At 39.2% G+C, this 20,903-nt stretch overlaps 1 protein-coding gene across 7 annotated transcripts in view; it reads left to right on the top strand.

Moving 5' to 3' along the window:
• The window catches only part of PSD3 (pleckstrin and Sec7 domain containing 3), a 565,580-nt gene that overhangs the window by 400,368 nt on the left and 144,309 nt on the right, over positions 1-20,903 (top strand). For all 7 annotated transcript variants that reach the window (XM_029226681.1, XM_029226683.1, XM_029226687.1 and 4 more), the window contains one exon: positions 7,227-7,270. In XM_029226681.1, coding sequence (XP_029082514.1) covers positions 7,227-7,270 — 44 coding nt within the window. The remainder of the gene's footprint in view (positions 1-7,226; positions 7,271-20,903) is intronic.

Genomic DNA, 20,903 nt, shown 5'->3' with positions numbered 1-20,903 from the left:
GTTGAGAGATGACTGAACAAAAATACATGAATTTCATAGATTGCAAAATGTGCTTCTGGAGAGAAAGAGACTCATGGTTACCTGATGCATGGTAATAGGGAAAGCTTCAGAGAACCGTGTGTGGGCTGTCAAAGATGGTGCTAAGCTTTGAATAAAATTGCATTTTATCATCTCGATGAGAAGCAATTAAAAGTTGAAGAACAAAGACTTAAAAGTAAATTTAGACCAAGATACCTTGATCTCTGTAATTTAAGCAAGTTACTTTGCTTTCTCATTCTTAAAACCGATGAACTTCAACTTTGAGGAATCATTCTGTCCTCTTTAGTCTCAGTGGAGGTATTTGATTATTGTCTAGCTCCTGGGTTAAGTTGCAGGAATTTCAGTTTGAAGAAGACAGGTAACCTCACAAAGCAGTGATTTTTAACCAAGGGTTTGTATCAGAGTTATGTGTGGATCATTTGGAAATATTCATGTTTAGGTTCCTAATCTGTGAATCTGATTCAGTAGATCTGGGATGGGACTCAGTGATCAATATTTTAAAAAGTTCATTGGCTCATTCTGGCACATACCCTCATACTTTCAGTTGAGAGCACTCTGGTAGACAACTGTGTTTTACCTGGGGATTGACTCTGGAAAAGTTTCTGGAAGTCAACCTGTGGGTATGATCATTCTTTATTCAGATATCTGTCTTCCATTTATACCTCGTGTGTTAATTTCCTAGGGCTGCTGCAACAAATTACCACAAACTTGGTGTTCTAAAACAACAGGAATTTATTCTCTCACAACTTTGGGGGCCAGACGTCTGAAATCAAGGTGTGGAGAGTGCTGCGCTCCTCTAGAGGGTCTAGGGGAGGATGTCTTCCCTGGTTCTTCCAACCTCTGGTGGTTGCCAGCATTCCTTGGGTTGTGTCTGTATCACTTCAGTTTCTCTGTCCATCTTCCTGTTACCTTCTCTTCTGTCTTTGTTAAATCTCCCTCTGCTGCCTTCTTATAGAGACACCACTCAGCCCAGATGTTCTCTCCCATTCAAGATCGTTAACTTAATTGTGTTTGCAAACTTTTTGTGGAATGCAGAAACATTTGCAGGTTCTGGGGTTTAGGACCTGGATGTCTTTTGGGGGTCCATTATTTAGCCTGAGACAGCTGGCTGTAACCTCACTGCATATAATTTATATGGGCTGCTCTGGCCCATTGAGATTGATTTGGTCCCTTTCCCCACTTGTCTCCAGCTACCAATTCATGGCCACAGGGAAATGGAAGCCTTCTGTGACAGTGTTTACCCACAAATCTTGCTTTCTTGGACCTAGATCAGATAACCCCTCACAGAGCTAGAGATAAATTATTTTACTAAGTTGTCAAATACACCTCCAATTTCAGCCATTTGTATGGCAAATACCTTTGGCCATAAGTGGAGTGGGAGTATACGATCAGTGCAGCAAACCATCATCCTCACTGACGAAGGCATCCCAAGCATATGCCCCAGCAACGGTGGCTCTTGTTTAAAGCTCATCTTTAAGAAGAGAATATCACAGTGACCAGCATTACGTGACTCGATTCCAGGAGAGGCACGAGCCTTCTTCCCTTTCACGTGAGCCTTGACCTAAGCCAGGCATTTACGATGCTGTCAAGTTTGGTTTTAGGAGGGAGAATGTAGTTAGCTGTAGTTAGCCGATAGGAAAGAATTTAGTTAGTTGAAAGGATAGAATGTACTTAGTTGAATGTAGTCACTTGATTTCTGAGAGAAATGTAATTTCTGAGTCAAACTTTATGAAAACTAGCTATAGCACCTTAAGAGAATTTTTTAAACACAGGGCTTCATTTTCCCCATCTACAAAAGGAAGAATTTATTTCATGACCTCTAAGGCCCCTTTCAGCTCTGAAATTCCATTTTGTTGTTTCTTGAGTTTTAACAGTTTGTCCTAAAAACACTATTACTAAAAGGCTTGTTCTTGTGCCATTAGTAGGCAGGTGCAAGATTGGTAGTAAAGATGATTTTAGCCTGGAGCTTCCTTGATTGTGTGGTAGAAATATATGTAAAAGTATTTTGAATGGAACAATTGATAGAAAAATTTTGGCATTCCTAGGATTCTGACTTGGGCATGTTTTATATCACCATAAACTACCCATCCTTGGGCTTTATGTGTAGTGTTTCTGTACTCCAGTAATTGAATGTTTTATATCAACGGGGTTTACTAAGATTGAGAGTACACTTTCACTATTGGGCCTTCATGTACTAGTTAGTTCCTTTTTACGGAGTTTGTGATGCTTTGTGACACATGAATCTGAACTTCACAGGAGTTCACGTGGGCTGAAGATAAACCCTTAGGTTCAGCCACATTTAAGGGATAAGATGAGGAAGATATGAGTAAGGAGAAGGATTGTCAAAGGAGATAGGAGAAAATTCAGGAAACTATGTATTGTGTCACAGAAAATAAGGAAGAATATATTCAATGTTTGAGAGTATTCAGTGCTGCTGAAGGTGAAGAGATACAGAACACTAGAGTGGCCTTGAACGAGGAAAGCTGATGAATTTGTTGTGATAAGTTTTAATGGAGGAACAGGGATGGAAACTAGATTGAAGAGAATAGATCAAGCGGAGATAAGAATTGCTGAAACTTCTCTCAGGAGAGGTTCTGAGGAACAAAGCGTGGCAACTAAATTGCAGAGATGGGGTTTGGAGAGACCTGCACAGGTTTGAAAGCTGATAGAGAGGAGCAGGTAAAGGAAGAGCTGTTACCCCAGAAAGGGAAGGTCAGGACCTGTGTTAGAGGCTTAGCCTGGCAGGCATGTACCACTCCTTCCCTTCCTGTCAGAAAGGAGGAAAGAACAGATGCCAATGCAGATACATTTTAGGGAAAATGGCAAAAAAGTTAAAAGAGACTCATGAATGAATGCTCTGCGGAAGTGTGAGATGTTAGTGTGTACTGTTGTTAATGTTCTCTATTAATGTTGAATTAGTCACCTACCAGGAGCTCAGGAGGTCTGCACTTGCAACCAGTCAGTGCCACCCCTCTGTAATAGAGACCCCAGCCCCCTTGACTGCAGGGAAGGGCCGAATCATAACTCCTCATCTCCCAGGCACATGGATTGATCAGTGGGGAGGACAGGTGACCTACATCATACCAGTTGGAATCTTTTCAAACTGGAGCTGGGAGAAAAGAACTGTGGGTTTCTCTTATTCAGAGATACAAAGATGTGAATGGGTGCTGTTGATATGGACATGTTTATTGTTTCTTGTGTAGCAAAGAAACAGGGAGTGGGGATGTTTGGGATGGAAAGAGAAGAGTTGAAAGTAGAGGGGGCAGAGTTTATGTTTTTTTCCCAATTTTATTGAGAAATGGTTGACAAGGGGGTAGAATTTTAAATTCCTGTGTCCCTGTGGCCAGCTCCATCTGGATCTTTTTTATGGTTTGGCTACATAAACGTTAGGTCCCCCTTACCCTTAAGGTAGAGTTTAGATTTTTGAATTTGGAACTAAAGAAACCTTAACTAATATAATGTGAAGTCAGAATAGGATTGATCAAGAGTTACAGTGTTTCTTTTCAGGTACAACAGAAAGGCCATGGGACAAAGAAGTGGAAAGTACCACCAAGACTGGTTGAGGTGATGGGCTGCCTGGGAAAGGATGTGAGGACTGTTGGCTGGAGATGAGGGGGAATCAAGGGACTTCAGTTCCTAACGAAGTGAAGTAGATACAAGGGTAGGCAGTTGTGATCAGGGTATATGAGTGTTGGATGCATTTGCAAAGCAGATTTTCCTTTTTTAAGAGAAATAATGGACTATCATAAAGCACTAAAAAGATTCAGGAAAATCCCTTTGTAATTTTTTCATTGAAAAGGATAAGGCTAACATCCCGTGTTTAGATTTGTTGCGTTATCATTTACACAAAGAGGACTTGACCTACAATATAGCAAGTTTGTTGAATTTTACAAGACCCTTTATAATAGAGTTTGTTGTGTGATGTGCATCTGACAGGGAAACAAGAATCTTCTCATTTGAAACTCAGTTCTTTCTTCAAGAAAATATTCTCACAGGCAAAAAATTTGAAAAAAAATTTGATCTAAGGCAGAATTGAATTTATTGGAAAATTTCTAGTTGCTTAGATATCATTTTCTACCTTTATGAACAGGTAGTATTTTATCTTTACCATATTGTTAAATTACTCTGGTTAGTATTGAGTGTGATAGTGTATAAAAAACCTTTAATGGTCTGTCTCTTCTGAAAAGCCCACTATTACTTGTGGGTTCAGGACGGCTCCTGCAAGGAATAGAATTAATGTAAAGACGCTTATCAGCAAGAGTCTCCTGAGGCTGGAGCTAGACATTGACTCTGCACTTCTGTACATGCAGACTCAAGAGACATTAGCTATATAATAGGTTGTCCTAGTTCTTGAGTGAATTTGAGTTCTTCGAAAAGAACATCCAATTTATAGCATGGTCTTTGTGCCTTGATTTACCCCTTATTTTCTTTTGATGTTTTACCATTTCTGTATTTGAGGACACGTTTTACCATACCCTGATAGTGATGAAATGTGTCCTAAATTTTATTAGCTCCCATAATTATACAGTAGGTAAACTGACTACTGTAGCCACACTGAAGAACTCCCACGGAGTCTGTCAAGACACTGGCTAAGGATACATGTATCGCATCTTAAATAATATAAAATCTGTAACTAAGCATCTTTGTCCTGAATTGGGATGTGCTTTGCTAGAAAGGGAGTTCACTAGCTGGATGCAGTCTTTTTGATCACACACATGCAGACTTACTCTCACACTTAGAAGATAGATCTACAAGGCAGTTCTGCCTCTGCTCTGCTGTGCTGCCTGGGAAACGTTATGAACTTACCATTTCCTCATGTGGAAGATGAGGGGTTGGATGGCATCTGGTCCCCCTTTTCCCATCTCAGAGTGAATGAGATGAGTCTCATAAATCCAAATCCTTCTTTAAAGAAAAATGTTCCAACTGCATCATGTTATTAGACACATAGTCCTCTCTTCAACGCAATTTGCTGTTATATCTTAGAGATGCACTTGTGTTTTCTTTATAACATCTCACTCAAAAGTAAGAAACTAGAGGTGTGGGTAGCATTTTCTTGGATTAGCTGTAGTGGAACAACGTGATTACAAGGAGCTTACATGTGACGCCAGAGCTGGGAGGTGTGGTGGGGCAGTCTTCTGCTGCCTGGACGGAGCCTTGGAGGCTCCAAGGAAGCTTTCTGTCTGCTGCACCACCGCACCCGCCAGTGCGACACTCACCAACTGTAAAGCAGAGCCAGGAGGTGGGACCCATAAAAGCTGCTTAATCCATTCCTCTGTCCATGGACACCTAGCTCGCTTCCAGGACCTGGCTATTGTGAATAGTGCTGCAGTGAACACTGGAGTGCATGTGGCTTTTTTTTTTTAATTTTTTTTAACATCTCTATTGGAGTATAATTGCTTTACAGTGGTGTGTTAGTTTCTGCTATATAACACAGTGAATCAGCTCTACATATACATATATCCCCATATCCCCTCCCTCTTGCGTCTCCCTCCCACCCTCCCTATCCCACCCCTCTAGGTGGTCACAGAGCACCGAGCTGATCTCCCTGTGCTATACAGCTGCTTCCCACTAGCTATCTGTTTTACGTTTGGTAGTGTATATAAGTCCATGCCACTCTCTCACTTTGTCCCAGCTTACCCTTCCCCCTCCCCATGTCCTCAAGTCCATTTTCTACGTCTGCATCTTTATTCCTGTCCTGCCCCTAGGGTCTTCAGAACCATTTTTTTTTCCTTTAGATTCCATATATATGTGTTAGCATACAGTATTTGTTTTTCTCTTTCTGACTTACTTGACTCTGTATGACAGACTCTGGGTCCATCCACCTCACTACAAATAACTCAATTTCGTTTCTTTTTATGGCTGAGTAATATTCCATTGTATATATGTGCCACATCTTCTTTATCCATTCATCTGTCGGTGGACATTTAGGTTGCTTCCATGTTCTGGCTATTGTAAATAGTGCTGCAGTGAACATTTTGGTAAATGACTCTTTCTGAATTATGGTCTTCTCAGGGTATATGCCAAGTAGTGGGATTGCTGGGTCGCATGGTAGTTCTATTTTTAGTTTTTTAAGGAACCTCCGTACTGTTCCCCATAGTGGCTGTATCAATTTACGTTCCCACCAACAGTACAAGAGGGTTCCCTTTTCTCCACACTCTCTCCAGCATTTAATGTTTGTAGATTTTTTGATGATGGCCATTCTGATACAATGGAATATTACGCAGCCATAAAAGGAATGAAATTGGGTCATTTGTAGAGACGTGGATGGACCTAGAGACTGTCATACAGAGTGAAGTCAGAAGGAGAAAAACAAATATCGTACATTAACGCATATATGTGGAATCTAAAAGAGTGGTACAGATGAACCTATTTGCAAAGCAGAAATAGAGACACAGATGTAGAAAACAAACATATGGACCCCGAGGGCGGGAAAGGGAGGGTGGGATGAATTGGGAGATTGGGATTGACATATATACACTACTGTGTACAAAATAGGTAACTAATGAGAATGTGCTGTACAGCACAGGGAACTCAGTGCTCTATGGTGATCTAAATGGGAAGGAAATCCAACAAAGAGGGCATATACATGTACATATAGCTGATTCACTTGACTGTACAGCAGAAACTAACACACCATTGTAAAGCAACTTTATCCCAATAAAAAAACAAAACAAAACAAAAAGCTGTTTAAGTCATTGGCGTAGAAACTCTGAAATTATTCTGTGATAGTCTCCCATAATTGGGCTTCAGTCTCCCTTCCATGTATCTTACTCATTAAGTTGTTATGAAAACAGTTATATTTATTCCATTAATGAAAAGGTATGAATATTGACATTTCCAAAGCAATGAAACTATAAGACCGTATTTTGAATAAGAAAAATAGAGTACATGGTCTAATTTTAATCATGTCCTATATTTTACTGTGGTAAAATGTAGTACAGTGTTGTGTGTCTTACAAATGACATTTTTTACTTCATGAAAAGTCTCTCTCTTTCACAGAGCTCTACCTGCCCTGTGCTCCTTAGCCTCACCTGTGTTTTCTTCATTTCTGCAGTACCAATAGGATGACCCACAAGGGCCCTGGGAGTTGCTTGCTGACTCAAGCCTTTTGGCTTTGGTCATTTGCTGAACGCAAAATGTGAAACAGGATGAGAAGAATAATTCCATCTTGTTTTCTCTCTTTACAGGCTCTGTACAACTCAATCAAGAATGAGAAGCTTGAATGGGCAGTGTAAGTATGCTGCATGTCAGCCATTTAGTAAATGAACTACTTGCTCTTTTCTTACTGTCTTTCTTTGTGCCTTAGCGGTGACGCTGGAAAAGGGTTAATTGCACCAACTGTTCTCATTTTACACCGGTGTCTTACCTACTTTGTATAAGACACATAAACCCTGAGTATCCCATGTCTTTTTCTTGGTACCCAGCATGCTCCTATTCTTATTTTAAGCTGTTTGCTATGCCTGTATGCAATCAATTATCTTTTTATAAAAAATAGCATTCAAAAAGAAAATATGGTAACATTACATAAATTCCAGAATCTAACACAGATGATTTGGGTACCATACACTGATTCTGATTATCTCCTTCTTATCATTATAGCAAGGTTTTCTAATCCTGTTTCCTGTGACACTAATTATACCAGGATATTGATAGATAAGCTTAAGAAATGGTGGATTAAATGAAGCTAATTTTTTTTTTTTAACTGAAGAACTTCCAGGTGCTTGTACAGTGCTGATGTTTATTGTCAATCTGTAAGAGAGAAATAGAATTTGCAATGTTTCCTGAACCTATTTTGACAGTAAAATGTAAGGTTTCAAGGTACATACTTTGGGGGAGATAGTATTACAGATAAATTATAACTAACTCTATGTAGACCAAGAAAACCACCCTTGTTAAATTTCTGCTAATCAATATAGCAGTTAAGAATTTAATTTTTTAGAAATTGTTAGAGCAGAATCTTTAATAAATTTTTAATCAAGTTATCAAGAAAATTAGGGCCAAATATGTTTTTAAATTAGAGATACATGTGAATTTTATTTTTGATTTTCACTGATATTAAGCTTTCATAAATATTTTTCTGACATGTTACCTAACATAGCCATCTACAGTGAACTTAGGTTTACAAATCATAACTTGGGGGAATAAATCTTATTCTTTCATAACGCACACTGTGGAAAAATGGTTTACCAGTTGACTAGATCTTACGTATTACATGCTAGAATGAATTTAAAAATATCAATACCACTTAAATTGTTTGACTAATTGTAAGGGAATGTGGTACTATTTTAAATTGGGGATTCAAAGTATGAGACTGTAATATTTGCAAGTATATGTGATGGCCTATGTTTCTGTGTATGTATATCACCAGACTCAAGTAGAGATAGTGTATCATTTCAAGGAAAACTCATTAAAATTAATATGAATTCATGGCCTGAGGTCCAAAGCGATTATTTTTGGACTTATTTCTCATGAATGAAAGTGAGTTTTCCTAGAAAAATTTCATAAATATACTTAGACCCTTGCTGAAATATGAAAGGCGTATCTCGACCTATGCAGGATGTCTACTCTCGAAAAATTTAATAGAATGAAATAATTGTAAATATATTCATATTGTGAGAGAGAATATCTTGATGATTCTTTTATAAATTTATTTTTAAAAGCAAATAAATATACTCCTGAGGACCTGTTTTGTAAATCTAGATTTTTGATATATTGAATTTGCTACATTAGGTTTTATTTACATTTATGTATAGTGGCAATTCGGTATAAGAAAGCTTTATCTTGGGCCCTATCCATGGATGAGGGTGGATGTTTACCCAAGAACTGGATTCTTCTTTGGCCCTCTTGTCAGGTCAACAGGGCATTGTGTTCAAGAGCCCAGATTTCAAGAGTAAGACAGATTTGGGTTTGAATTCGAGCTCTGCTGTGTACCAGCTGGACCACTGGCCATGTGATCCTTGAGGCCTCAGTTTCCTCTTCAGGATGACACTGTGAAATATTCTAAAACAATAAGCATAAAGCAAGTTACCTCTCAAATGGTAACTAATATTGTAGCTTTTAAAGCTCAGATTTTATTTTGTCATTTCCCTTTTTATTTCTCTCTTGTTCATACACTTTCCTATCCACATTTATTCATCACCTACCAAGAATAAGGCAATACAGTAATTTATCATATAATTAACTTTCTTCTCGTATAAAATGAAGCGATTGGAAGAAATGATCACAGCTGTCCTTTTCAGTTTTAATATTCTGTGAATTTTGAAACATTACGACGTATCAGGATTTCTCAAGCTGGCTCCTTGTCTAGATACACTGCTGTATCTAGAGGATATAAAACAAAAAGGGTTTATGGGTCAGTGTGATGGACTCTTTGAATTTCTTCAGTAGATAAAGGGCCAATATCCTAACCTTTTTGATCCCTGAGTCCTGTTTTGATCATGAAGTACCTTTCAACAGCTAATAAAACTAGTGTTCCCTAGAACAGTGGTCCCCAACCTTTTTGGCACCAGGGACCGGTTTTGTGGAAGACAGTTTTTCCATGGATGGGGGCAGAGGGGGGCGGGGAAGGATGGCTCAGGTGGCAGTGCGAGCTGTGGGGAGCCGTGGGGAGTGATGGGGAGCGGCAGATGAAGCTTCCCTCACTCTCCCGCCACTCACCTCCTGCTGTGAGGCCCGGTTCCTAATAGGCTGCAGACTGGTATCCCCAGGGGTTGGGGACTCCTGCCCTAGAACACACTTTAGAAAACCCTGCTGTCCATATATCAACTTATGTGATCTTCAGATCAAGAGCTAAGCTTTTTCATTCATAAGTAAGTATATATGCATGTGTGTAACTGTATGTAATACTGTGCTCTCCCAGTTTTCCTTGTATCTCTCCAGTCACACCTTCTCTGATTCATTTTCCTCCTATTAGCCATTAATGTTAGTATTTCCCGAAGATTAGCACTTAGAATTGTCTTTTCACTAAAGTCCCATTCTCATCAGTCTCATTCAGTCTTAAGAGTTCATCTGCCGTATCTAAAAATTCTTACCTTATATGCAGCTCTGCCCTCTTTCCCAGATTTCAGTTCAACATTTGCATTTTTCTGCAGGACATTTCCTCTGCACTCAGCACTCATCATCTGTCTCTGGACTTCGTCACATGTTCTCCACTTCTATTAATGGCACCAGTATTTCCTAGATTCTGGGCTCCCATCATCCTTGAACCTCTCTGGCCCCTCGTTCGCTCCTGCGGAACTGGCCCCACCAGCAGCCCCACACCATTCCTGCTGCGGCACTCCGGGTTCAGACATCCCTGCTTCTGCCTCCTGACTGTCTCCGCCTCCAGCCTCTTTCCTCTACTTTAGCCTGTTTTGAAGCCCTCCTCTGCTCTAAAATGTCATTAAGCTCTGCACATTGTGCCAGTAATCTATTTTATTCCCCGTACTTGTCTTCACACACCCTGTATGTCAACAAAGCTGCCACTAGATGCCATTCCCTGCACTTGCCCCATGGCTTCTGGCTTTTTGGACAGTGCTCATAAAGTAACCTCTGCTTAGAATCTACTTCCCTGCCATTCTTTACAGCCCAGCTCATAACATGCTCCATGAATTCTTTCCTGATCTTACCAACCAGAAATAATCTCAGCCCTTAAACATCCACTTTACTTTATCTGATGACACAGTGATTTCTATTCTCAGTTATAGTTATTGATAGGAATGTTCCATTAAGACTGTAAGCTTAAGGAAGTTATACATGTCTGGATTTGTCCCTTTATATCCTCCTTTGAGGAGCATAGTGCTTATATGTAATGAAGTCTATATAAAAGTCTATAGAAAGAATAATAGCAACAGTGCGAGGAACGCATTTCCTGAGAGATTTTCTACAGTTGTATAAGTTTAGATAATAGTTATAGGAAAGGGGTTGCTACTTCAAAGTTTGTAGGATTTCGTAGTATATACTTGCATGGGGGAGATCTTGATATTGATTTATTTTATTTTTACTGAAGTATACTTGATGTACAATGTTATATACATTACAGGTGTGCAGTATAGTGAGTCACAGTTTTTAAAGGGTATACTCCATTTATAGTTATTATAAAATATTGGCTGTATTCCCCATGTTGTACAATATACCCTTGTAGCTTATTTTATACCTAATAGTTTGTACCTCTTAATCCCCTCCCCCTATATTGCCCCTTCCCCCTTCCCTCTCCCCGCTAGTAACCACTGGTTTGTTCTCTACATCTATGAGTCTGCTTCTTTCTTGCTGTATTCACTAGTTTGTTATATTTTTTAGATTCCACATATAATTGATATCATACAGTATTTTTCTTTCTCTAACTTATTTCACTTAGCATAATATAATGCCCTCCAAGTCCATCCATGTTTCTGCAAATGGCAAAATTTCATTCGTTTTTATGGCTGAGTAGTATTCCATTGTATATATACACCATATCTGTTTTTATCCATTCATCTGTTGATGGACACTTAGGTTGCTTCCATATCTTGGCAATTGTAAATAATGCTGCTATGAACATTGGGATGCATGTATCTTTTCGAATTAGTGTTTTTGTTTCTTTCAGATACTTACCCAGCAGTGGAATTGCTGGATCATATGGGAGTTCTATTTTTCGTTTTGTGAGAAACCTCCATGCTATTTTCCACAGTGACTGCACCAATTTACATTCCCATACACAGTGTATGAGGGTTCCCTTTTCTCCACATCCTCACCAACATTGGTTATTTGTGTTCTTTTTGATGATAGCCATTCTGACAGGTGTGAGGTGATATCTCATCATGGTTTTGATTTGCATTTCCCTTACGATTAGTGATGCTGGGCATCTTTCCATGTGTCTGTTGGCCATCTGCATGTCCTCTTTGTAAAAATGTCCTTCAGGTCTTCGGCCCATTTTTTAATCCAGTTGTGTGTTCTTTTGATGTTGAGTTGCATGAGCTGTCTGTATATGTTGGGTATTAACCCCTTATTGGTTATATCATTTGCAAATATTTTCTCCCTTTCAGTAGATTGTCTTTTCGTTTTCTCAGTGGTTTCCTTTGCTATGCAAAAGCTTTCAAAGTTAAAGGACCCGTTTGTTTATGATGTTTTTCTTTCCTTTAGGACCAGATCCAAAAAAATATTGCCACAATTCATGTCAAAGAGTATTCTGCCTATGTTTTCTTCTAGGAGTTTTATAGTATCCAGTCTTACATTGAGGTCTTTAATCCATGTTGAGTTTATTTTTGTATGTGGTGTTAGAGAATGTTCTAACTTCATTTTTTTACAGGTAGCTGTCCAGTTTTCCCAGCACCACGTATTAAAGGGACTATCTTTTCTCCATTGTATATAGTCTTGCCTCCTTTGTTATAGATTAATTGACCATAAGTGTGTGGTTTTATTTCTGGGCTCTCTATCCTGTTCCATTGATCTGTGCATCTGTTTTTGTGCCAGTACCATACTGTTTCGATTACTGTAGCTTTGTAGTATAGTCTGAAGACAGGCAGTGTGATTTCCCCAATTCTCTTCTTCTTTCTCAAGATTGTTTTGACTATTCGGGGTCTTTTGTGTTTCCATATAAATTTTGAAATTTTTTCTAGTTCTGTGAAAAAAATGCCATTAGTATTTTGACAGGGATTGCATTGAATCTGTGTGGTCATTTTAACAATATTAATTCTTCCAATCCAAGAACATGGTATATCTTTCCATCTGTTTGAGTCATCTTCAGTTCCTTTCATCTGTGTCATATGGTTTTCCAAATACAGGTCTTTTACCTCCTATGTTCCTTATTCTTTTTTTCCTTTCTTTCTTTCTTATTAGTCATCCATTTTATACACATCAGTGTATACATGTCAATCCCAATTCGCCCAATTCATCACACCAACAGTCCCCCCTCCCGCCTCTTTCCCCACTTGGTGTCCATACGTTTGTTCTCTACATCTGTGTCTCAATTTCTGCTCTGCAAATTGGTTCATCTGTACCATTTTTCTAGGTCCCACATATATGCGTTAATATACGACATTTGTTTTTCTCTTTCTGACTTACTTGACTCTGTATGACAGTCTCTAGATCCAACCACGCCTCTACAAATGACCCAAATTCGTTCCTTTTTATGGCTGAGTAATATTCCATTGTATATATGTATCCCATCTTCTTTATCCATTCGTCTGTCGATGGGCATTTAGGTTGCTTCCATGACCTGGCTATTGTAAATAGTGCTGCAATGAACATTGGGGTGCATGTGTCATTTTGAATTATGGTCTTCTCAGGGTATATGCCCAGTAGTGGGATTGCTGGGTCATATGGTAATTCTATTTTTAGTTTTTTAAGGAACCTCCATACTGTTCTCCATACTGGCTGTATCCATTTACATTCCCACTAACAGTGCAAAAGGGTTCCCTTTTCTCCACACCCTCTCCAGGATTTGTTGTTTGTAGATTTTCTGATGATTCACATTCTAACTGGTGTGAGGTGATACCTGATTGTAGTTTTGATTTGCATTTCTCTAATAATTAGTGATGTTGAGTAGCTTTTCATGTGCTTCTTGGCCATCTGTATGTCTTCTTTGGAGAAATGTCTATTTAGGTCTTCTGCACATTTTTTGATTGGGTTGTCTGTTTTTTCAATATTGAGCTGTATGAACTGCTTGTATATTTTGGAGATTAATCCTTTGCCTGTTGATTCATTTGCAAATATTTTCTCACATTCTGAGGGTCGTCTTTTCATCTTGTTTATGGTTTCCTTTGCTGTGCAAAAACTTTGAAGTTTCATTAGGTCCCATTTATTTTTGGTTTTATTTCCATTACTCTAGGAAGTGGGTCAAAAAAGATCTTGCTGTGATATATGTCATAGAGTGTTCTTCCTATGTTTTCCTCTAGGAGTTTTATAGTGTCCGCTCCTACATTTAGGTCTCTAATCCACTTTGAGTTTATTTTTGTGTATGGTGTTAGGGAGTGTTCTAATTTCATTCTTTTACATGTAGCTGTCCAGTTTTCCCAGCACCACTTATTGAAGAGACTGTCTTTTCTCCATTTTTATCCTTGCCTCCTTTGTCATAGATTAGTTGACCATAGGTGCGTAGGTTTATCTCTGGGCTTTCTGTCTTGCTCGATTGATCTATGTGTCTGTTTTTCTGCCAGTACCATATTGTCTTGATTACTGTAGCTTTATAGTATAGTCTGAAGTCAGGGAGTCTGATTCCTCCAGCTCTGTTTTTTTCCCTCCAGACTGCTTTGGCTATTTGGGATCTTTTGTGTCTCCATACAAATTTTAAGATTTTTTGTTCTAGTTCTGTAAAAAATGACATTGGTAATTTGATAAGGATTGCATTGAATCTGTAGATTGCTTTGGGTAGTAGAGTCACTTTCAAAATATTGATTCTTCCAATCCAAGAACATGGTATATCTCTCCATCTGTTGGTGTCATCTAAATTTCTTTCAGCAGTGTCTTATAGTTTTCTGCATACAGCTCTTTTCTGTCCCTGGGTAGGTTTATTCCTAGGTATTTTATTCTTTTTCTTGCAATGGTAAATGGGAGTGTTCCCTTAATTTCACTTTCAGATTTTTCGTCATTAGTGTATAGGAATGCAACAGATCTCTGTGCATTAGTTTTGTATCCTGCAACTTTACCAAATTCATTGATTAGCTCTAGTAGTTTTCTGGTGGCATCTTTAGGATTCTCTATGTATAGTATCATGTCATCTGCAAACAGTGACAGTTTCACTTCTTTTCCAATTTGTATACATTTATTTCTTTTTCTTCACTGATTGCTATGGCTGGGACTTCCAAAACTATGTTGAATAATAGTGGCAAGAGTGGACATCCTTGTCTTGTTCCTGATCTTAGAGGAAATGCTTTCAGTTTTTCACCATTGAGAATGATGTTTGCTGTGGGTTTGTCATATATGGCCTTTATTATGTTCAGGTAGGTCCCCTCTATGCCCACTTTTTGGAGAGTTTTTGTCATAAGGGGGTGTTGAATTTTGTCAAAAGCTTTTTGTGCATCTATTGAGATGATCATATGGTTTTTCTTTTTCAGTTTGTTAATATGGTGCATCACATTGATTGATTTGTGTATATTGAAGAATCCTTGCATCCCTGAGATAAATCCCACTTGGTCATGGTGTATGATCCTTTTATTGTGTTGTTGGATTCTGTTTGCTAGTATTTTGTTGCAGATTTTTGCATCTATATTCATCAGTGATATTGACTGCAATTTTCTTTTTTTGTAGTATCTTTGTCTGGTTTTGGTATCAGCGTGATAGTGGCCTCATAGAATGAGTTTGGGAGTGTTCCTTCCTCTGCAATTTTTTGAAAGGGTTTGAGAAGGATGGGTGTTAGCTCTTCTCTAAATGTTTGATAGAATTCACCTCTGAAGCCATCTGGTCCTGGATTTTTGTTTGTTGGAAGATTCTTAATCACAGTTTCAATTTCATTACTTGTGATTGGTCTGTTCATATTATCTGTTCCTGGTTCAGTCTTGGGAGGTTGTACCTTTCTAAGAATTTGTCCATTTCTTCCAGGTTGTCCATTGTATTGGCATACAGTTGCTTGTAGTAATCTCTCAGGATGCTTTGTATTTCTGCAGTGCCTGTTGTAATTTCTCCTTTTTCATTTCTAATTTTATTGATTTGAGTCCTCTCCCTCTTTTTCTTGATGAGTCTCGCTAATGGTTGATCAATTTTTTTTATCTTCTCAAAGAACCAACTTTTAGTTTTATTGATCTTTGCTATTGTTTTCTTTGTTTCTGTTTCATTTATTTCTGCTCTGATCTTTATGATTTCTTTCCTTTTGCTAACTTTGGGTTTTGTTAGTTCTTCTTTCTCTAGTTCCTTTAGGTGTAAGGTTAGATTGTTTATTTGAGATTTTTCTTGTTTCTTGAGGTAGGCTTGTACAGCTGTAAACTTCCCTCTTAGAACTGCTTTTGCTGCATCCCATAGGTTTTGGATCATCGTGTTTTCATTGTCATTTGTCTCTAAGTATTTTTTGATTTCCTCTTTGATTTCCTCAAGAGATCTCTTGGTTATTTAGTACCCTGATGTTTAGCCTCCATGTGTTTGTGTTTTTTACATTTTTTTCCCTGTAATTCATTTCTAATCTCAGAGTTGTGGTCAGAAAAGACGCTTGATATGATTTCAGTTTTCTTAAATTTACTGAGGCTTGATTTGTGATCCAAGATGTGATCCATCCTGGAGAATGTTCCTTGCGCACTTGAGAAGAAAGTGTAATCTGCTGTTTTTGGATGCAATATCCTATAAATATCAATTAAATCTATCTGGTCTATTGTGTCACTTAAAGGTTCTGTTTCCTTATTTATTTTCATTTTGGATGATCTGTCCATTGATTTAAGTGAGGTGTTAAAGTCCCCCACTATTATTGTGTTACTGTCAATTTCCTCTTTTATAGCTGTTAGCAGTTGCCTTATTTATTGAGGTGTTCCTATGTTGGGTGCATATATATTTATAATTGTTATAACTTCTTCTTGGATTGATCCCCTGATCATTATGTAGTGTCCTTCCTTGTCTCTTGTAACATTCTTTATTTTATTTTATTTTTTTATTCTTTTTATTTTTTTGCGGTACACGGGCCTCTCACTGCTGTGGCCTCTCCCGCTGCGGAGCACAGGCTCCGGACGCGCAGGCTCAGCAGCCATGGCTCACGGGCCCAGCCGCTCCGTGGCATGTGGGATCCTCCCGGACCAGGGCACAAACCTGTGTCCCCTGCATCGGCAGGCGGACTGTCAGCCACTGCGCCACCAGGGAAGCCCATGTAACATTCTTTATTTTAAAGTGTATTTTATCTGATGTGAGTATTGCTACTCCAGATTTCTTTGGATTTCCATTTGCATGGAATATCTTTTTCCATCCCCTCACTTTCAGTCTCTATCTGTCCCTAGGTCTGAAGTGGGTCTCTTGTAGGCAGCATATATATGGGTCTTGTTTTTGTACCCATTCAGCAAGCCTGTGTCTTTTGGTTGGAGCATTTAATCCATTGACATTTAAGGTAGTTATCAATATGTATGTTCCTATTACCATTTTCTTAATTTCTTTGCGTTTGTTTTTGTAGGTCCTTTCCTTCTCTTGTATTTCCCATTTAGGGAAGTTCCTTTAGCATTTGTTGTAGAGCTGGTTTGGTGGTGCTGAATTCTCTTAGCTTTTGCTTGTCTGTAAAGCTTTTGATTTCTCCATCGAATTGAATGTGATCCTTGCCGGGTAGAGTAATCTTGGTTGTAGGTTCTTCCCTTTCATCACTTTAAGTATATCATGCCACTCCCTTCTGGCTTGTAGAGTTTCTGCTGAGAAATCAGCTGTTAACCTTATGGGAGTTCCCTTGTATGTTATTTGTCATTTTTCCCTTGCTGCTTTTAATAATTTTTCTTTGTCTTTAATTTTTGCCAATTTAATTACTATGTGTCTTGGCATGTTTCTCCTTGGGTTTATCCTGTATGGGCCTCTCTGTGCTTCCTGGACTTGGGTGGCTATTTCCTTTCCCATGTTAAGGAAGTTTTCGACTATAATCTCTTCAAATATTTTCTCTGGTCCTTTCTCTCTCTCTTCTCCTTCTGGGACCTCTATAATGTGTATGTTGTTACCTTTAATGTTGTCCCAGAGGTCTCTTAGGCTGTCTTCATTTCTTTTCTTCCTTTTAGCTTTATTTTGTTCTGCAGCAGTGAATTCCACCATTCTGTCTTCCAGGTCACTTATCCGTTCTTCTGCCTCAATTATTCTGCTATTGATTCCTTCTAGTGTAGTTTTCATTTCAGTTATTGTATTGTTCATCTCTGTTTGTTTGTTCTTTAATTCTTCTAGGTCTTTGTTAAACATTTCTTGAATCTTCTATCTTTGCCTCCATTCTTTTTCCGAGGTCCTGGATCATCTTCACTATCATTATTCTGAATTCTTTTTCTGGAAGGTTGCCTATATCTCCGCTTCATTTAATTGTTTTTCTGGGGTTTTATCTTGTTCCTTCTTCTGGTACATAGCCCTCTGCCTTTTCATCTTGTCTCTCTGTGAATGCGGTTTTTGTTCCACAGGCTGCAGGATTGTAGTTCTTCTTGCTTCTGCTGTCTGCCCTCTGGTGGATGAGGCTATCTAAGAGGCTTATGCAAGTTTCCTGTTGGGAGGGACTGGTGGTGGGTAGAGCTGGCTGTTGCTCTGGTAGGCGGAGCTCTATAAAACTTTAATCTGCTTGACTGCTAATGGGTGGGTCTGGGTTCCCTCGCTGTTGGTTGTTTGGCCTGAGGCAACCCAACACTGGAGCATATCTGGGGTCTTTGGTGGGGCCAATGGCAGACTCTGGGAGGGCTCATGCCAAGGAGTACTTCCCAGAACTTCTGCTGCCGGTGTCCTTGTGTCCACAGTGAGCCACAGCCACCCCCGCCTCCGCAGGAGACCCTCCAACACTAGCAGGTAGGTCTGGTTCAGTCTCTCCTGGGGTCCCTGCTCCTTCTCCTGGGTTCTGATGCACACACCACTTTGTGTTGCCCTCTAAAAGTGGAGTCTCTTTTCCCCCAGTTCTGTCAAAGTCCTGCAATCAAATCCCAGTAGGCTTCAAAGTCTGATTCTCTAGGAATTCCTCCTCCCGTTGCTGGACCCCCATGTTGGGAAGCCTGACGTTGGGCTCAGAACCTTCACTCCAGTTGGTGAACTTCTGTGGTATAAGTGTTCTCCAGTTATGGGACTTGATTTTACTGTGATTGTGCCCCTCGTACCGTCTCACTGTGGCTTCTCCTTTGTCCTTGAACGTGGGGTATCTTTTTTGGTGAACTCCAGTGTCCTCCTGTCAATGATTGTCCAGCAGCTAGTTGTGATCCTGGTGCTCTCACAAGAGGGAGTCCTCCTTATTCTTTTTGATGTGATGGTAAATGGGATATGACGTTGATTTTAGAGCCTTAGAAGAAATCAAATCATAGAATTATGGGATGCTTTAGCTACAGGGAACTTAGAGTTCATTGGCTATCTAAATGGGTTCCATGGAGCCTTAGCGTTCAGGGAGATGTCTGGAGGCCTCCCTAGGTGATGTGAATGAGGGAAAAGGGGAGGATGACAGGGACACAGTTCTACCTCACACAAGTGTCACAACTGTTTCGAATGACCAAAGCAGCCCCGTTTTTATCCTTTTAAAAGATGTATTTGGCGCTCTACTTATTATTGCTTTTCCTAAGTAATCAGTACTGAAGAAAAATTTTTTGAAAAATACTACTCCAGTCCAGTGTTCTCCTTTCATGTATTAGGCAAATGAAGTCAAGAAGCACTTACTAACAGATGCAGAGTCACACAATCAGTGTAGGAGCAAAGCGCGGATTAGTTTTCCCAGCCACCTCTCTCCCCTTGGCATCGCCATGCTGCTTCACTTTTCTGTAGCCACATAACTCTTATCAAAGTCTTTTCTGGGCAGGTGTCACATCTGAATGTGTATTAAGAGAGATTTATATTAAAGTTTTAGTCTCGTGAAATGCTCCTAGAATTACTAATCATTCATCTATTCCACAAACAACCTTTGAAGCAGCTGCTTCTGTGCCTGGCCCAGTACTGAGCTCTAGATACAAATATGAAAAAGAGAGAGGTTCTCTGCCTAAGAAGAACACAACATGGGGGCGGTTGGAGGGGGCAGACTGTACAAAGACTAAAAGGTAAAAGCTGTAGTGAGAAGTGCAAGTAGCCAGACTGCCTGTGGAAGGTCTCGGCTCTCTTGTGCAGGAGAATCACCATTTCTTCCCCACTTCCTTTGCTCAGTTATTCTTTATTCATAAAGCTTTTTTGTGCTAAGCGGTATGCGGGAAATTTGCAGAGAAGAAAAGGCATTAAGACATTTTCCCTGGCCTTAAGAAATCTTACAGCCTAATAGACATGTTTATCTATTTTTAAGTGAGGAGTGGTTACTCTGTCTGATTGGGATGGGATGGTAAGGTGAGTTGAAGTGGATACAAGCACTTATAACTTATGTTAGACTTGCTTAAAATTTAGCTACCTGAGGATTTTCAGAGAATACAGCAGTTAACAGAAAAGCAAAATAAAAGTGCAGTATTATTCATTAGGAAAATTAATGGTCTTCTTCTACTTTGGACTTTCATGTGTACTGCTTTATTGTATTTTATTGTATTTAGGATTGTAGGAAATCTCCCTTACCCTAGTTTTAAGAAATATTAAAAATTCGCATATCCAGCTTCATTTTTAAAAGACCCAACAGTATTTAATGTAAATAATATACTTTTGGACCCCTCCACTCTCATGCTTCTTCCCTCATTGTGTAGGTTGCAGCATTATTGACCTTGCTTATCATTATGCATAGTTGTTCTTTTAGCTCTGAATAAGCACTTTTACAACGCCTGTATCGTGGAATAATTTTTGCTATTTTATGTTACTCTATAACTCAGTTTAGCAGAGCAGTTTAATACCTTTGCCTTTGCTTCTGAATTAAATTGTTTTCTATTTGCCCTCTTATATCAAATTGTCCTGGCTCTGATAGGTGATATCCTGGCACATTGGGGCCTTTCTGTCTTTCAGATCATGTGTTATGGAAGCCCTCAGCTTGCAGAAGTGTGGTTTTAAATACCAATAGTTCGTTGTTTGGCCTCTTTATCATTTTTTAAATGAACTTTAGTTATGACTAGTCTTTTCAGGAAACCAGTGCTACCCGTTTATTGGTTGATTTTAGGAAGTAGAGAAAGCTCTGCAAAGATTTTCTCCCTCTTCTTTACCTGGGTGACACTGCCTGTGAGTACCTGTGGGTGTGTGTACCTGTGTTTATGTCTGTGTGTGTTGTTAGAGAATGATAAAGGCAGTGGGACTGCTTTGTCTTTTATGTGGTGCTTTAATTCTTTGTCCAGTCCAAAGGTCTGAATCCAACATTAACAACTGCTTCCAAAGTCTCTTTGCTATGTAGTCTCTGA

This window comes from Monodon monoceros, unplaced genomic scaffold, assembly GCF_005190385.1.
Source record: "Monodon monoceros isolate NGI ecotype Baffin Bay Population unplaced genomic scaffold, NGI_Narwhal_1 Super_Scaffold_17, whole genome shotgun sequence".
Taxonomy (NCBI): Eukaryota; Metazoa; Chordata; class Mammalia; order Artiodactyla; family Monodontidae; genus Monodon; species Monodon monoceros.
The sequence above is the reverse complement of the archived record's forward strand: the minus strand, read 5'-3'. Positions and strand labels throughout refer to the sequence as shown.